At 32.7% G+C, this 19,248-nt stretch overlaps 3 protein-coding genes across 4 annotated transcripts in view; 2 read left to right on the forward strand and 1 right to left on the reverse strand.

Annotated features, from left to right (window-relative positions):
* The window catches only part of LOC107840607, a 4,450-nt gene extending 3,748 nt beyond the window's left edge, over positions 1-702 (reverse strand). The window contains exon 1 of the mRNA XM_047395248.1: positions 115-702. The gene's annotated coding sequence lies outside the window, so the exon portion shown is untranslated. The remainder of the gene's footprint in view (positions 1-114) is intronic.
* A 6,158-nt stretch (positions 703-6,860) lies between these two features.
* LOC107840608 lies at positions 6,861-9,660 on the forward strand (the record flags this gene model as incomplete). 2 transcript variants are annotated; one of them, XM_016684524.2, is given in 5 exon segments in its annotated part: positions 6,861-6,885; positions 8,089-8,132; positions 8,801-8,916; positions 9,031-9,093; positions 9,204-9,660. In XM_016684524.2, coding segments are annotated over 5 exon segments (344 nt in total), but the record flags the coding sequence as incomplete, so codon positions are not given.
* Positions 9,661-11,328: 1,668 nt separating this feature from the next.
* LOC107840609 (coiled-coil domain-containing protein 124) lies at positions 11,329-18,005 on the forward strand. The gene is made up of 3 exons (XM_016684525.2): positions 11,329-12,071; positions 12,648-12,767; positions 17,545-18,005. The coding sequence occupies exons 1-3, from the start codon at positions 11,514-11,516 to the stop codon at positions 17,560-17,562; spliced, it is 696 nt and encodes a 231-aa protein (XP_016540011.1). The 5' UTR covers positions 11,329-11,513; the 3' UTR covers positions 17,563-18,005.
* Positions 18,006-19,248: the final 1,243 nt, after the last annotated feature.

Here is a 19,248-nt window from a genome sequence, read left to right on the forward strand (position 1 = left end):
AATTGCTATGAGTAAAATGCAAAGCTGTAGACAGGGGAATCATGCATCAAAAATTGGATCTGAGCAACAAATTACTTGTAAAAGATGTAGAGAGAGTAAGAGTGAGAAATTTACAGCCAGAAGAAAGTAAGAGGAGAGAAATTTACAACTAGTGCAGTGCTGAGAGAAGTTTTGCTAATGAGAGGAGACCACTATGTATACACACACAATTGCATGGGAGGGGTATTTCCAGAGAAAGAAAAAAAAAAAAAACTGAGGGCACTATCGGAACTCTCACGAACCAAAGGGGTAAGAAACTTTCAATTGATTTAAAACGTGAAAATATGAAGATTCGATACCTCAGCTGTTTTTTTTATTGGTTAAACAATTTGGTACTTGCGATCTATTATTTCGAACTTATTTGAATTTTCATCAGGTTAATTAATAACGCGGTAAAACACGCACTACGAATCTGATTTATTTGGATCGACTAACCACCGATTAGATTAATATATGCACTACGAATCTGGTTTACTTTGATCGACGAATCACCGATTAGATTTCCTGCTAAAAAGTTCTCAAAATCTCTAATTGATATTAGGGGTGGAGGGTTTTCAATTTTAAGGATTTAAGCTCGAAACTTTCAATTAATTAATGGGTCGTTTAGTTACTGGTTAAAGTGATGCGGATATTAGTTATATAGGAATTAGTTATGCAGAAAATAGTTATGTAGGTATAAGTTAGGTAGAATTTCTAATTATAAAGATGTTTATTTATTTATTATACCTGTGGTGAGATTTTTTTAAAAAGTTTATTAAGCGAAAATTATTAAATGCATGTATTTAGCCAAAAAAAAGAAGCTTAAAGCAAGTAATTTTTTTAGCTAAAAATAGAAACAAATTAACAACTCTCTAAAAAGCACATTAAGTAAAAGAATTTAAACAAATGTACAAAACAATAGGCAGTGAATTGAAACGGCAACAAAAAATTTAACAATAAAAACTGACAGTGGGTTATAAAAGCACAAAATAAAGAGTAAAAATTTAAAAATGAATTGATTCGGGTAAATGTGTGATTTTATTATTTAATCCATCTGTAATTAATATCTGCGTCACTTATTTTATCTTCTATTCAGCATAAAATTATGCATAAATTCTCTCATAAGTTATGTAAGTATTAATTAGGTAGGATTACAAAAGTACAACAAATAAGGTATAAAATTACATCCTCCGTTTCGTTTTAGTTGACCTTCTTTCTAAAAATATTTGTTTCAATTTAGTTGTTCCTTTGATAAAATCAAGAGGATTTTAATATGGCCTTCCTATAATACCATTATCATTAAATGACTAAACAAATTGTATAATTCAAATTTATATTTTCAAAATATAATTAATAAGGTTAATTTGAAAATAGATCCATAATAAATATTTTTTTCATGGGTGTTTAAGTCGACCAACTAAAACAAAACGGAGGGAGTAATACAGAATATTTAAAAATCTACTCATGCTTACCATACAATATATAAAAGAAACTAGAGAGAAGTATACATTACCCTCCTGAACTTGTCACGTTGTATTTACGGTATACTTGAACTTTGACTTGTTCTAAGTATTTTCAAACTTGTTATTTTAGTAAGTCACGTGGTCCTTTTTTGCTGACTGTCCACGACGCGTAATACACGCGCGGGCACGTAAAAAAAAGTGTTGATGTACTTGTCCACGTGAATAAATACCATCCACTTTCCTTATATTTACCCTATATTAAAAAATAACTCACTTCTACCCTTAATTATTCAATTTCTCTATAAAAAAATATATATTTTAAGATCTATTATACTTTTCAGTTTTCCTCTACTCCAAAATAGTGAAAGATTGAATTTTTGTCGATCAAGTAAGGCATTACCTAAAAATTTATATTTTGTGTCTGTTAAAAATATGAATTTCTTTTTTTTGTTAGTGTTTTATAGTAGTTTTCGATTAGGATTTTAAGGAGACTTACATGCACAAGTACGTTTCTTATTATAATGAAAGGAGTAAGAAATCCAAATATAAGTTAGGGGTGTACAAATATAGAATCGATAAAAATGTTATTGATTTATCGTTATTGGGTTAACGATTTTTTAATGATTTTGTAAAAAAAATCATTGGGTCATTGATTCGATTTCTATTTTTTTTATTGGGTTATTGGATAAACCGATAACCCAATAAGTTTATGCTAAATTACTATTTTACACCCCATACATACACACACACACACACACACACACACACATATATATATATATATATCTACTTTTTCTATTTTATGAGTATTTTCTTATTAGTTAAATTGAAAATCAAATCGTTAGGACTAAAAATAGATAACCAATATAATTGCATTTATTATAAGTATGTGTTTTAGTTTCTTTAGTATTTGTCTTGTTATTATTTTTTAAAATATCTGCTTCGATATTTGATACAGTTTTTTAGTTGCAATAACTCATGATATATATACTTTATTTCATAAATTAATTAATAAACTGAAGTTTTACAAAATTAATAAATGGATGAATTTTTTTTTAGATTTGAAGTAATGGAGGAAGAGGAATAATAAATAGATAGATGGATAATTGAATTATTTTAAAAAATTAAAGAAAAATATTTTTTTTTTCTTTTTTTAAACCTTAAAAATATTGATTTGGTTGAAAATCATCCTATCACACACGTAATAGGGTGTGAAACCAAACATTTTATGACATCAACAAAAAAGAACCACACGAAATATTAAAAGAATAAATTTAAGATACTTAAGACTAATCAAAATTTAAATATATCATAAATAAAGCGTAATAAGTTGAGAAAATAATCAGAAGAAACTAATCATCTTATCACATTTTTTTTTTCGACATGTATGATGTATGAGTGAGTATGCGTAAGCAGCAAGAAAATTTGAGGTAGTGGGACGTGTATTTTGGAAGCGCGGATGCAGTGTGTGCAGCGTGAAAAGTGGAGGGGAGAGTGTCCCACAAAGTTAGTTACTCTGTTTTGTGGTCCCGGACAAAATAAATACAACACTTATTTGTTTTCCCAAAAAAATCCTTCAATGATTGGGAGAATTGCATGTCATGCCAAAATCTCTTCTTTCTAATATACGCACTAATTATGAAAAGTGGTCAATATTTTGGAAAAAACTGTTTGCTAAATCAAAAACTATTTAACTCTAATTAAGTATCAAGTCCAATACATCCAGCATTACGTTCTTCACGGATTTTGGGGGAAATTACTCAATATAATTTTTTTTTATGGGATTATAATTGATAAAATTATTATCATGTGACTACAAAGACCATACAAGATTTCAACACGGGAAATAATCTTTTACAAAATTACGCAATAAATTTCCGTATAATTGACATTTATGATGTTGTTCTTTACCAAAATCCTCAGATAGCAAAAGTTAATAGACCGAACTAACTTTTTTTTAAGATAAAATATTCTCTTCAATCCTCTTTTTTTTCCTTTTTTTTTCTAAATCTTCCATGGGTTATATGTCAGAAAGACATTATTGTGGCAGGATGTTGGGATGTAAAGTCTAAAGAGGCTTAATATTTGTAATGTTTCGGGTTGGGACAATTTTTTTCTTTTAAAAAAAACCTCATTTACGAAATTTTAACTTTATCTTATTTACGCAATTATATTTTCAAGTATTGGTTTACGTTACTGAGTGAGATCAGACGAATGAGCATAAAACCTAATTGAATGTTGCCGGCGACGGAGCTATTGTGTCACATTCCGATAAATTCAGTAACTTATAAAAGGCAAAGACTCAAATTGTGCCAAAGTAGGCAGCAGCTCAACATGCCTCTTTTGGCATAATTTGATTGGCTCCTTTACCTCCTTATGGTTATTGCATATTAGATAACACTATATTTATTGTTGTTGTTGTTATAATTTATTATTATTATTATTATTATTATTATTATTATTTATTTATTTATTTATATAAAAATTATGTAAAAATTATTATAAATCACAATAATTAATAACTCACAATATTTAAAAGACAAAAAAATTAATTTACTCACAATTTTTTTTTAGCGCCACATAAATTGTAACAGAAGAACATATACTATTTGAAAAATAGCGTAAAAAGTACTATAAATATAATATTAAAAACTTAAAATATTTATAAGATATGTCACGCCCTTTTTCGCTCGAAGGCCGAATCGAAGGGTTTTTTCAATTAAAGTGACGATATTAAATAGGGATTATTTTATTTATTTTCAGAGTCGCCACTTGAAATTGAGTTATGGTGCTCCAAGTCACCTTTTTGAATTCCTAGTCAAAAAGAAGTGACTCTTTTATTTTGATCTGCGGAAAAAGAAGATCGGATAAGAAATTCTGTTGACCGAAGGGAAGGTGTGAGGCACCCCTCGAGTCTTGTGGTTCTAGCACAGTCGCTTTTATTGATTTATCCTTACTTAAACTGTTTTAATAAATCATGTTAAGGCCTAAAATCGTTCATTTTTAATTATACCAAAAATATCTATTTACACTTCTCATATTAAATAAGTCAGTGAAAAATAATTTTAAAATTATTTGTCAAGGTGCATTATTGCATTCTTGAATTTTTAAATGTCTCAAAAAGATGCGTATGCCGCATTCTTAATTGAGAGAATATTTTTGAACATGTCTAAAATTTGCCTAACGTTAAAAGTGTTGAATTATAAAAAAAAATGAGACTATTTTTATTGATTTTATCTTCTTATTTTATCTCACTTAATTTCTTAGTATTTAATAGCATAATAAACTGCAAATAAAAAATCTTTCAAATAACATGTCTAATCGTATTATAACCTAACTTGTTGTGAACAAGAAAATAAACAAATACCTTGCATTCAATAATTTAAATATAAGTAAATGAACCATATATAAATCCATTAGATAAAACGAAAGTTGTATTATTTAAAATCACACGCCGCCTTTTTAATCTTAAATGAACATTTTTTGAAATTTAATTTATAAAGATCATAGAAATAATTTAAAATAATAACTAAAGATACACACTTAATTACACAGAATAATATTTTTTATTGTTATTATTATTATTATTTTTTTATTAATACATGTCAATATTTTTTAAAAAAATTGCAGAGTTAACCGTAAAAATAGAATTTTTATCTAATTATAAACCATTCCAAATATATCAATAAGAATCAAAAAACAAATTTAGATGATTTGAATATAACTACTTCATAGATCAATGTTCTTGCGAAGAACAGTACTAGTAGCACTAAAAATCCTAATAATAATAATAATAATAATAATATAAAAATAACTTTCATCATTTCTCAAAAAATAATTCATGAATAGGAGTAAGCAACTTCAAAACAACATATCAGCGTGTGTTTATGCACTTTTTTTATTATTCTTTTTTCGATCCATCCTCTCCTTGTGCATGTGTTTTGCGTATGTTGAGTGTGTGCATGTATTTCTTGTGAAAATTATATATTAATGAAGTGAATGTTTTCAGTGAATAAAATATAACCCTTTTCCATCTATGGATGCATGTATGCTTTGCTACATCAATATAAACATATCTATAATCTTTTACACCTTTTAAAAAAAAAAATATCAAACTTTATAGAATTTAAAACTCTAATTCACTTTTCATTCAACATTTTTATGTAACAAAATATTTGAATAATAAAATATATGATATAATTTATAATAACACATTCACATCAATAATTAATTTTTGCACATAAAAAAATATACATGAAATCAAAGAATTGATTTGATTTCATACTTCAATTAAGGATGATAACAATTATAAAGTAACAGTACAAAATGAAATAAGAACTTATTGATGAATCAAAGCAGAAACTTGAATGCCGCTATTGAAAACTTGAACGTAATTTGAATTCAACTTCACTCTCTTTTTCTTAGTATTTGATTTTTTAGTGTTATTTTCTTTTTCTGTCTCTTTTCCTATTTTTTGTTTTTTAGTGCTGTTTTCTTTTTGTCTCTTTTATTTTGATTTTTTATTTTTTAGTGTTGTTTTCTTTTTCTGTCTCTTTTTCTCTGATTTTTTGTCTCTTAATGTCTGTATTCACTTTGTCTGTGTAATTCGGCTCATTTACTTTTTATGACGTTTCTGTTATTATTGTTGTTACTCTTTTTCTATTAGTCGCTATGTTTTTTTACCGTTATTTTTCATTTTTATACATATTTTGATTTATTGTACTCTAGCCAAAGATTGCCTCTATACTTTCACGAAGTAGGGATCTACATTTACTTTACCTCCCTAAATTTTATTTGTGAGACTTCATTATTATGTATGCTTGTAGACCCACTTTTAGAACTACCGATAATTAAAAAACACCTCAAAAAATCATTACTCTTCCACCAATTTTTAGTTAAAAATTTGCATTCGGTGTACCATCTTTCACGAATCCTCCCTTTAATACTTTAAATCTCAATTATGTAAGTTTATTTTACCTAGTATAAATAACATAAATATCAATTCTTTTGAAAGTAATTACACTCTTTTCCACTTTTTAATTACTTTACTCTCTCCCTATTAATATACATAATATAACTGATATATACATAACATTCTGTGTATATGATGAAATTTTTATAATATATTTAGGGATTTGAAATTTTTTGTAATATTAAAAATATAAATTATGTATTTATATAATTTTTAGTTGAAAATAAGTATTAGGAGGTAATAGTTTGATGGAATGAGGTTGTCAAGTCCTTTTAGCTTTATGTTTGAGATCCCTATTTTTTTGGTGATAACAAGGAACGCTGACCCGGCCCAATAAAGAACTCTTCATCCTATATAATCCTCTTCCTTCCTCATTCTTTGATATTTGATACTAGGGTTCAGAGTTTTCTCATCTGGGTCAAGCTCAAACAGGTAAGTCCCCTCTTTGTTTTAAAAATTCCGTTTAATAGTTACTGTCTAAAAATTGTATGGTAATTTTTAGTGATGATGATGGGGCGGGGCGGGGCAGGTTCAAATATGTTTCAAGGAAAACTCGAGTGGGGCGGGAAGAGGCGGGTTTGCGGGTTGGAATTTAGTTTGTTTACATCTTGTAAATTTTACTTACTGGAAAAAAGTTTTCTGCATCTATATAAATTTTTTGAATGCAACATTAAGTACAATAAAAAATGTTTATTCCCTTTAGTTTGACCCTTCTGTGACAATGATAAATAATGTGACTCAAATTCAAAACCAGAATTGGGACTCTCAAGAATAATTGGATTGATAATCGTAATAGTAAGAGAACAATCACCCAACTTAATTAAGTTTGGGTTGCTTATTAACCCGACCATTTATTAGTAATCTATTTTAAATCAATCTATTAAAAATTGAGTGAATATATAACCCAAGTTGACTCATGAGAAATCTTATCAAAATATTTTGAAAAGACTTCTTTAACTTGATATGTTACATATAGTGAAAAGAGCAATTTTATTAGATACAAAAACTTTATATAAAAAAATAAATAAAGCAATTAAAATTCCCAATCCACCCAATTGTTAGCCCTAGGTAATTCCATTTATACATAAATTAGGGGTTGAGGGTGGGTTAATTATTGGTGAGCCCATAACCCCAAAGAGTCCTGAAATATATAATAAAAGGAAAATATACAGAAATATATGGTAAAAGGAAAATATATAGTGAGAAGTATTACGAGAATCATTATACACTGCTAAAATATGAGTTTATAACTGGTTAGAGTTGTTATATAAAATTATTATTGATTTAAATTATTAGTTGTATACCATAATTTGAGTAGCTTTCATTTTTTAATATATTTTTTAGGGAAAAAACATGAAACTTTTTTCCCGATTAAGTTGTATAGGAGTAGGAAACTTTGGAACTATTTTAGTATTTTTATAAAGAAGAGATTCAATTAACATAAGAAGGTTTAAAAGGAAAGAACAATAATAGAACAAGTAGGAAACTTATATTAATATTTCTATTGAAAAAGGTTTAAAACTTCATAATATCCCTTCTTTTTTGGTTCTCCATAGAATTGTTTTTTTGCATATATTCTCATATATTGGCTTTTCTGCCTACACTCACACTCAAGCTCTTGAAATTTCCTCTTAGGTTATTCAATCTCTGGAACCAATCCAACAACATGTTTAAACAAAGTAAGTCTTTTTATGTTCTTTCTTATTGTAATTTATTCTTCAAGTTTATTACTTGGTCATGCAATGCTTGGTTGATTACAAATTCATATAGTTTATCCTTTGAAGTTCTTTATCTAGAATTTTTTTGACTTTATGTTGTAGCTTTGTTCACGACCACGTAAAGCGTAGGTAGATTCTGAAAATTAAGTCATGGCATGGTTGGATCTTGAATATGCAGCAGTTTTTTCATGCTGTGAATTAAGCCTTACCCCTCCCTCCACACCCTATTGAGATTCTCCTAATTTAACTACCAGTAGATTGATTTATTGCAAGTGGGGGGAATAATATTAATAATAATAAAAAATTAGTAGAATCCTACTATAACATTAGATTTTTCATTGGCACATGTGGTCCATGTGTTTTTTGGTCTATGAGATATCCTACCTTATTTCATCAAACTTCGGATTTTTTTGTTCCCCTCCCATGTAGAATAATATAGTCCAAGTTAGGCCCGGACGTCGAGTCAAGCTCCACCGCTGACTCTTCAATATTTAGCTCTCTCTATTAGAAAATTAAATTTATGATAAAACATTTTTGAAAACTAGTTTTAATTATTCAAAGCCTTTTGATCCTTGCTTTTTGCACTTATCTTATTCTTGCTTGGACTCTGGTTTTCATCATTATGCCAGTATTTTCCATTGCTGATGCTGCGCTGAATAAAGTATCATGGCCGGTAGCTTTTGCCATTAGAAAAGCTGCTGAGGGAAATCCCGATATCCAACAAGTCTTTGCTCAAGCAGCTAAGGTAAACACGAGTTAAAAGGTTCTAAAAAATATTGAACAAACCTATTAGTTCTCCAAAATTCATTTTCTTAATAATCTCTCGTTTGCAAGTCTGTAAACTCATTTCATAACTCAGAAACATAACAAAGAGGAGAAGGAATTCATAGATAAGTCTGCTAAGGTTCTTGTTGTCTCTACGGTACGTACGGTGTAGGTATTATTTTACAGCTTGTTGCTACTAGTAGTAGTATTGATTTTAGATGGAAGAGTTGCTATTAATTTATTACTTTGCTTTTTTTGTCTTTTTAGATCGGACTGGTCTATTATAATTCGGGAAAAAGTCGAGAAGAATTGTTGTTGGAACGAGTGGAGAAGCTAGAACAGCGGAAGAATGCGGAAGAATGAGAATGGGCGACGACAACAAATGCCAACTTGCATCAAATGTTGCCCCCACAATTTGTACGCAAGAACGAAAAGTAACAGAGTGATTGAAGGCTTGAAGAGACTGGATGCAACAGTAAATATAATAATGTAGTTACTAACTTCAATAATGGCTTCTATGATGGTGGATGGTGATGGAGGAATGTAGTTGAGAGACAATCTGGCAGAAAGTGCCATAAATTTATAGTAGTGTGGTGCCTGTTGAGCACCAGTCAGTTTTGCATTTGGTCTCTTTTTTCTGATTGTGTGCTTGTCAGAAACCTTGCATTTGTTTATTAACAAACTTTTTAACTTTGCAAAATGAATCTACAATTTCATATTTGTATTTGATTGACTTTCTTTCTGGTAAAATCTCATTTCCAGTGACAATTCCTAAAAGGTGGGTGCCCTGTGAATAAGGGAAGGAAAGCATTTGCATACATGAATCTCTAGAGATAACATGGGAGATATTTCTTTGCATTATATAATTTTGGAGTATATTAAGTTGATGCCATGTGACCAAGAGGTCATGGGTTCACGCCTCGAAAACAACCTCTGGTGGGGCCCTGTGCATAGCTTTAGTGCACCGGGCTGGCTTTTTGGAGTATATCAAGAATGTGCCAGTCACACAAGCCCTCTTAACATCTTTTTCTCAGTGGAAGTTACTATCTTTAGACCATAAACTCTAAATCCGTCAACTTCTTTCTTTGAGGAATTTTGAGTCTCTGATTTCATCCAATTTTTGGGCCAATTCCCCTTTCGTATTATCAAAAAGTGTGATTCTTGCCTACAATTTTTTCAAAAAAGACATCTCCATGGTGTTTCTGCACTATGTTTTCATCTAATAGATATTTGTGTCCTGACTGATAGTTTTTTAGGCCATCTCAAATTGAATGATTGAGATACGTGCGTGTCATAGAAATGTAAAAGTAAAGTGTTACAATTTTTACGTGATGGAAGGTGGAAACTCATTGCATCCAAGTGAAATGTCTGTGACAATATAAATAATCATACATAACCTGTGCAATTGAACTGATTATAGCAAAAGGTATTCTATATTCTAATTTACAATATTAGATTTGCTAATAGTACTTAAATTCATATGTTTGAAAAACCTCAGTCTAAGCAGGATTCACGCCACGCATATGAGGATTTGGGACGTGCCGTCATTGTATGTCTTGATGGTTTAGCAAATAAGTCTTGGTTCGGATAGCAGCTAATTTTCCTAGTTTCTCAGTCAAAAGTTTTGTTAGGATCTGTTTGTGACTGCTTTGATTTTTTGGACAAATATACTTCCAAATAACCTCCGCCAATTTTTGTTGAACTTACCACAGAACCAATAATGCTTTCATTTGGTATCTTCATTAAAACTGAAGTTATCTAGTGTTTGATTTTTCTTTTCATTATTAAGCCAAGAAGAACAAAGAAGGGGGGCAGGTATAAAATAGGTTAAAATTTGGCTAAACGTTTAATAAATAACACACGTAAAATTGATGTATTACAATATAAATTTCCACAACCTAAATATTAATTACAGAAAATTATGATATTTTTATACAAGAAATCTCGATTTTAAATCTGTTGAGATACATAATTAGTTCCCGATACATGCAACGAAGATACATTTTTTCTCTGTAAAGATACATAATTAGCTCTTGATATATTTTTTTCTATTTTGGGCCTATCGAGATACATAATACATTCAATGAAGATATATTTTTTATTTTGTAAAGATACATAATTAATTTCCGATATATATTTTCTAATTTTGGCTGTAGAAATACATACTATATCTGATGAAGATATATTTTTTTCCTTTATAAAGATACATAATGAGCAGTCGATATATTTTTTAAATTTTGGATTTGGCAAGATAAATAATTAGCTTTCAATATATTCAATGAAGATACATAATTAGTTGATATTTTTGTAATTATTTTATATGAGTGGAGATTGGTGTGAATATGTTAAGTTAAAGTAGTATGTTTATGTTATTTTTTCAAAATGTGTGAGTAGTTGGTGCAAATTTTATGGGCTCAGCCCAACCTACAGGGTAGGCCCATTATTCCAAGTCGGTTCCAAGAGCGGTCTACTCAACACAGTTTCGTTCAGTTTTTAACAAAACGTATTGCAATTTACTGATATCACCGAACGTTATCGTCGGGCTCAGAAAATTGATCGTGAAATCGGCGAATAAAGATGCCGAAAAAAATGGGAGTGAATAGTAAAGCCGAAGCATCTAGGGCTCGGAAAAGCGCCGCCGAATCGGAGCGCAAAGACCGTGAATCTCGTGAAAAAGAAGACCAGTATTGGCGCGAGGCTGAAGGAGCCAAGCCACGTGCTGCTAAGAAACGCGAAGAAGAAGCCGAGAAGAGAGCCGAGGCCGCAGCGAAGAAAGCCGAGGCGCGTCGCCTTGCCGAGCTGGAGGAGAAGGAGCTGGAGAAGTCGCTGAAGAAGCCGGATAAGAAAGCAAATCGTGTTGGCGTTCCGGTACCAAAGGTGACTGAGGCGGAACTAAGGCAGAGGAAGGAGGCGGAGCAGGCAGCTTTAGCGAAGAAGGCGGAGGAGGACAAAAGGAGGCAGAGCCGTATGGCTGCAGAGGAGGAGTATGAAAAAATGGTGCTTGTAACCAATAGGAATCGTGATGATTCAATTATAGAGGCTAGTACTGTGGATGATGCCATTGCTCACTTGGCTATTTCAGATAGTTTGCCGCCGGATAGGCATCCTGAGAAGAGACTCAGGGCAGCCTTTAAGGTATTCCTTAGTAGCTTTACTTACGGTTTTAGAATTCTCCACATGATGATTGTATCTCATAATACATTGAGAAAATATTGTTTTTTGTTGGAATCTTAGGCTCGAAAAGTGCAGATTAACTTGTTGATTGATTAATGTTGGAGCAATTTGGCAGAAGAGAACTTGATCCATCTGATTTGGAAGTTCTGCTTAACATGTCCAGCTTGGTCCTATGCCTATAGTTGATTACTCCCTCCGTCCCATTTTACTCGTCCCAAATTGGGATGGCACAGCTATTAAGAAAAATAATAAATAAAATGGCTAGTTTACCATAGTTGATGTTTACATTTTCATTTAAAGAAAAGGTCATTAATGCAAAGGGTAAAATATGGAAAAAAAAATTGTCATTGTCTTGATAAGTAAAAAAGGACAAGTAAAATGGGACACCAAATTAGGAAATTTGGGACGGAGGGAGTATTTGATTCGTATCAATTGTTTTATAAAAAATTTTCATTCTTTTACTTTCCAACTCTACACCAGCATGTTAAGATTCAGTTGCACATTGTTATTTGGAAGTTAATTCTTGTACTTTTGTAGGCTTTTGAGGAGGCTGAGCTTCGTACTCTGAAGGAGGAGAAACCAGGTCTGACGCACACTCAGTACAAAGACTTGATTTGGAAGCTATGGAAGAAATCTCCGGATAATCCTCTTAACCAGGTACTTAAACTTCACCAATAGATAGGAGAAGGGTCTTAATTTAGGACTGCCTTTTTACATGATTTTTTTGTTGGTTTCATTTTTAAATGTTTTTTATGTTTCGTTCCTCGGCATTTTACTCAATTTCATTGTTGCATAGGTCAGAATTGAATAATCCTTATGATTCCTTGGATGATTACCTTACCAAGGTTAGCATAGTTAGTGACATCTTCCTTATTGATTGCATGACCTGAGGCCTGAGCTATTGACCGCGGATTGATTTTGAGTGAAGCCATTATTTTGATGTATCTGACACATTTCACGAGCTTGGGAATGTCGATGTTGGACTTGATCTGTGAAAGTAGGAATACCTAAAAGTAAATGTTTCAAAATGAGTCTTTTTTATGGAAATAATTGTTTGGTTGTGAGTGGCACAATTCATCTATAATAAAAGGCAAAGTGTATAGCGAATAGGTAGTATCATGTTCACCAATTTCAGGCTCATGCAGCTGATTAGTCAAATGATTTGAGTTCAAAATCCTATACTGATTTTTTTTTAATTTCCATGGTTTTGGTTAATGTGATGGTTGAGATCGATTATTCCAACTGTTGTATGGTCTCATTTATCTGTAGCTTCAAGGCTACTTGAGAGTTTAATTGCTTTTCACTTTAGATACATGGAATTCATCGATAGTGAAATGTTGAATCACATTTGAGGAAACATGAATAGACTGAACAATGGTCCTCTTTCCAGTTTGGATTGGTCATAAGCTTTAAGGATATTTGAGATTAAAAGAAAATCATTTTGAAGGCTTCTGGCTGCATGTTTACATATCAGCAAGATGTGTTCAGTTTTTTGTTTTCCTGGATTTCATCTTAGCCATAGGGGTGGGTGTTCAGGACTTCGGTTTTGTTTTTTGAAAACTGGTAATTGGAATTCCTCAGCATGGACTCCTCCAGAAAGTTATCAACAGTGGCTGTGAACCAAAAATCTAATTACGGAGATCCTAAAAAGTTCACCAACTGATCTACATCCTCTGCATTTTCTTCTTTACACCAGAAATGAAAATTTACAACACGGTTCCACTCAATTTTCTGCATAGTACTAAATCTATCCTCAGAGCACCTCCCATTCCTTCCCTTCCAGACTGTCCACCAAATACGTGGAAAGGATTGCTCTCGACCATCTCTTTTGAGACCTGCTGCCTCCCTCTCCTGATCCAACAACTTATGTCTGCTGCGTGTTCTGGCATAGTCCACTTGTTCCCTGTAGGCTGAGGAAGAGTGACCACAGTTGGATGTCACTTTACAATGCAGAAACAAATGGCTATTTGTCTGCAAAACTCATTATAAAGAAAACATCTGGAGGAAAAACTTCAGTTCGGTATTCGTTTTTCCGATTGTATATACCGAATTCTGAACTGAAGTTGGTTTGGTTTGGTATGGGCTTTGTGCATTGAGCTACTTTCCACTATTATAACCTTTTACAAGATCAGGAAGATCTCCTTAAACGTCTTACAATTTCAACTCCTATAACCAGGACATAAAGTTTCTTAACTTAAAACAACAATATACCCCACAAGTGAGGTCTGGGGACGTTAGGTGTACACAGACCTTACCACTACATCGGGCGGTAGAGAGGCTTTTAAGGTAAAGTTTTTAAACTTAAAAGAGGATCAAAATTAAATTTCTTCCTTCACTTTATCTGTATCCTTTGTTGTTAGAAATTCTTCCGACAAAACCAGAAAAGATGCCGTAGGAAGGAAGTATGTTAACATTAAGGTTGATCTGTATATGCACAATGATGGCAAACGAATAAACAAAGTAAACTCCCTCCGTTTCAAAAAGAATGACCTGGTTTGACTTGGCACAGAGTTTAAGAAAATAAAGAAGACTTTTAAATGTTGTGGTCTTAAATAAAAGATACTTTAACCCTGTGGTCTTAAGCATGCCACGTGGAAAGTTAAAAGTAAAAAGTTGCTAAAAATGGAAAGAGGTCATTCTTTTTGAAACGGACTAAAAAGGAAAGTAAATCATTCTTTTTGAAACAGAGGGAATATGTATTTAGTAGTTGTAAATGTGAAGTGTAAATTGTGATGGTTCCTTTCTTAATATGGTGTGAATGAGTATTAATCAAATGCTAAAACAGTGTTCACCATCTAGCTTCGACAAGGAGATACTTCGTATCCCTAAGAATGGAGTGAACCAAGTTTACCTTTATGATAGGAATAAAAGTCAGCGATCAGCTTATCCACTTTGATGTCCCATTGTTCTCCTAACTTAAAAACTAAGGAGAAGAATAGTGGTTGCTAGGTCGGAAAACAATAACTAAAAAAACTTTTGATTATAAAAAGACAAAACAATAACTAAAAAACTTTTACATGATGAATTCATTTTAGAACTTATAGTTGGTGCAAAGTATTGCTTAGATTTCATGTGTTCTTATAGTGACTTATTTACTTTACCACTTTATTTTTAAGACGCATGAATAGTTAAGTAAAGAAGAATATGTAAATTAAAAAACTGCTACAGTTATCATGGTTTTTTGCTCTCCCGTCTATTTTTAACTTTTACTCAGTTTTAATTTATGTGCCTTACTTTCCCTTTTTATTTTTTAAAAAGAATCCTACTTTCTATTTTTAATAACTCTTTAATTCCAATATCTCACTTGGCATAGTTAAGGCCACATTCCCCAGACTCCACTTGTGTGGGATTGCAATGGGTATATTGTTGTGATACATCTTCAATTTAGATCACAAAACTGAAAAGTCTTTGATACCTGAACTCTGTGCCAATCAAATTAGGACATAAAATGAAACAGAGGAAGTACTAATTAGTGACAGTTTATTTTATGGACTGCCAACATTAACAATAGGTACAGTAAAGCTGAATTACATGTTATGTAATGAGCTAAAAAATCGTCATTGTTTCGACATCATTAATTGGAGCCATGTTTCACTGAAAATCTTAGTGTGAGGATATCCATCTTTACTTTAGTCACGGATCCATTTTTGCTCTCAGAATGCCTTGCATTTCCTTCCCTGGTTTAGTTTTACCTGTATTAAAACGATTCTAATGAAATTCCATTTTTAAGGATCCTAGAAATAGTTGTGGGACAAAATAAGCTAAAAACCTCGGGGTGGCAGATTGGTCCTAATCAACTCTGTACTGGATGCCTTACCTACCTACTTGATGTCATTATTTTCTCTTCCCGTTAATGTGGAGAAAAGAATTGATGCTCTTAGGAGGAATTTCTTTTGGCGAGCAGGCGAGGGGGAAAAAGGTTATCATTTAGTCAAATGGAACACATTAATTTTGGCTAAAAAAGATGGAGAGTGCTGGGTATCAGAAATATGAGAAAGCAGAACAAAAGTCTCTTGATGAAATGACTTTGGAGACTACCAAGGAAGAGCAATCTTTATGGGGCGTTGTGATTCAAGCTAAGTACGAAAAGGCAGGTTTTTGGAGGACAAAATAAGTAAAAACCGCATATGGCACAAGCTTGTGGAGGTCAATCAGGAACTTGTGGCATGTATTCCATGAAAGAACTAGTTTCAATGTGAAAGATGGCAAGAGGATCTTATTCTGGAAAAATAACTGGCTGGGGAATGGAAGTCTTAAGCAACTGTTCCCTGACATTTATATTTTAAATCAACAACAGAATTCTACTTTACATGATGTGTGGTCAAATCAAGGCTGGAACTTGACCTATAGAAGATTGATGCAGGACTGGCAGATGGAAAGATTGACCAATTTTTATTGCACACTAGACCAATGCAAGGGTCTACAAGAAGGAGACGATACCCTAAGATGGAAATGCCACTGCAAGGGCATTTTTACTGTAGGTTCTGCCTATAAAGAGATGAATCAAATGGGGTCTCAAATCTGTTTTTTGCCTTGGAAGCTTATCTGGAAAGTAAAATTCCATATAAAGTAGCTATTTTCACTTGGTTGGTCGTGAAGGAAGCTGTTTTAACTTAGGAGAACCTAATGAAGAAGGGCAGACATATGTGCTCAAGATGCTTTTTTTGTGAACATAATGCAGAGACAATTAATCATCTAATCATCTGTTTCTTCACCGTAAAGTGGTCAGCCAGCTTTGGAATCTTTTTTATCAGCTTCAGAGGCATAAGGTGGACGATGCTGGGAAGAACAGGGAGGCACTAACTACTAACTAGCTGGAATTCTGTGGGTGGTGGTAGAGCGCTAACAAAGGCAGATGGAGAATTGTCCTAGCAGTAATATGGTGGACCATTTGGAAAGAGAGAAATTCTAGGTGTTTTGAAGGCAACAACTCTCTTCAAAAGTTACAGATGAGCTGCATTATAAGTTTCTGTTATTGGTGTAGCTCGGTATATATAGATGACCCAGTTTCTATAGTAGACATCCTAGGATCCTTGTAAGATGAGATAGGATTTAGTGTTAGTCTATTGTTTTCACTCTTTTTGGATGTAGATTCAATGATGTAATTTTGGCTTCCAGCAAAGCTGATGATTTATATAGTCTGTTACCATTGTCGGAAAAAAAAAGAAGAAGCTAAAAACCTCCAATTATTGAATCATGTCTCCCTGAACGTTGATTATTAAATAGGACGAAAAGCTTTATATTTCCATGTAAGAATCATTTGAAGAGCTTTGCTCAATGGTAGTGTCAGTGGTCACAATTTGATCTGCAGGCGATGAATACGGGATAATTTTGGAGTTGGGGGTTCCCTTCCTATTGAGTTAATGTCATGTTTAACTTTTTGCAGTGCTTATAACGGGGCTTTGCTTGATCTCATGATCTTAATTTTGTGCAGATTGCAGATAAATCATAGGTGCACTTTTTGCAATAGTCCTATCGGCTGAGAAAGGTGTTGCTGCGCTGGGGATATGCTGATGGTACATAGCGTGACCTGTTTGGTGTCGACAGTCTTCTGCCAAAGATGTTTTGGGGTGTGCTTTTAGCATGTTGCTTCTGGTTTTAAGTGTAATGCTTCCTAATTAGATACTATACCCCTCTGTATTATTACTAAACGTGAATATCTGCACCGCTGTGCTCCTCTGATGGTTCTTCTTTTGTTTAACAGTAAATAACGTACTTAAATAAGTCCTCGGTATTTGACCGTGAATAATCCAATTACTTTCTGATGCTTTTCAGTAGCCAAAAGATTGAATGGGAGGAATGTAATCAAATGTATGAAGGGAAAAAATTCCAAGGCATCAGATAATATCTTGTTTAGTAGCTTGAATTCTTCAATTCTACGATTATATTTCTGTTTCTTCTGTCTCCATTTCTACTAGATGCGATTCTGGTCAATTGCCTGTTCAATTATGGGCGTGGGACACTACATGGGAGTTGTGAATCCCTGCCTATTTGAGGAGTCAAAAGGTTGTGGAAAGTAGAGATCACGTTAGATAGCTAATCTACGTTGGATTAGCGGTTAAAGTATCTACATCTGTAACCAAGTGTTGGGTATAAATCTTAATGACAGGTACATTGTTCAGTGTAAAAGTACATTGTGGAGTTGATGATGGAGAATGTACGTGAACTTGTCAGGTTGAGCACGAATAAAGTCGAAGAGGAGCTCATGAGTTTCTATGTCCTGTTGGGTGGTATCCTTTGAGTAGGTAGACAATAAAGGGACATTAAAGGAGAAGCATTGTCAGACGGGGGCTTTTGCACGCAATATAGTTGATTATATCATTGAGCAACTTGCATTTATTATATATGATCTGATAAACAACCAAACTTCTGATGCCCATTGAACTCGCTTTTGTTGCACTGTGCGCGCAAAATTCACCGAAATGAGAGTGTAAATGATTTTCCTTCATGAATTCTTGGAGAATATCTTTCACGTATTTGAGAAACTTTCATCTCTTTTACCTCTTTGAATGACGAAAGCGGCTTCATCAGTAAACTCTTTTGTAGTGTTATATTCCAAGAACGGCAGTTTCAAACTACTTGAATCTTTTCTTTTTCCTGTTCTGAGAGCAAACTATCTATAGTTTAAATCAGTGAGGGCGGTTGATAATCCTAATGTCTCATTCAGCTTGTACGCATACCAGCATAGGGTAGTGCAGCCCACCAAAATAAAGGGAAATGGGAAAAATTCATTGAAAATCTTTTTTGTCTATAGATGCGAGTGCGACTTTGATCTTCTATAGTTTTCACCCACTTAATTAACTATGTTGATAATTTATATGATAACATAGTTTCTTTCATGTATGTGCTGCTGTGGCACCAACCGAAACCATTGACAATTCCATTGGTTTTAGCCCGCTGATACTGCACCGGGCTACTTTTAAAAAAAAATAAAAATTATTGGAGAGGAAATGATTCACGAGTTGTAAAAATGGAAGTTCATTTCAACTCATAAATGAAGTGCAGGCACACTATGCGTAGGGATGGAAACGGTGCGGTGCGGGTTTAAGGTTATGCAGTGCGAGTTTTAGGCTATGTTGATGTGGTGCGGGTTGGAGTAAGTTTATTTTAAATGGTGTGGGACGGGGTGAGTTGCGGA

This window comes from Capsicum annuum, chromosome 8, assembly GCF_002878395.1.
Source record: "Capsicum annuum cultivar UCD-10X-F1 chromosome 8, UCD10Xv1.1, whole genome shotgun sequence".
Classification (NCBI taxonomy): Eukaryota; Viridiplantae; Streptophyta; class Magnoliopsida; order Solanales; family Solanaceae; genus Capsicum; species Capsicum annuum.

What these genes read in the sequence shown, in the direction of transcription:
- LOC107840609 (XM_016684525.2), top strand. Translation starts at nt 11,514, where the DNA reads ATGCCGAAAAAAATGGGAGTGAATAGTAAAGCCGAAGCATCTAGGGCT. An exon ending in GACTCAGGGCAGCCTTTAAG is followed by an intron (nt 12,072 to 12,647) that starts GTATTCCTTAGT and finishes GTACTTTTGTAG; the next exon opens with GCTTTTGAGGAGGCTGAGCT.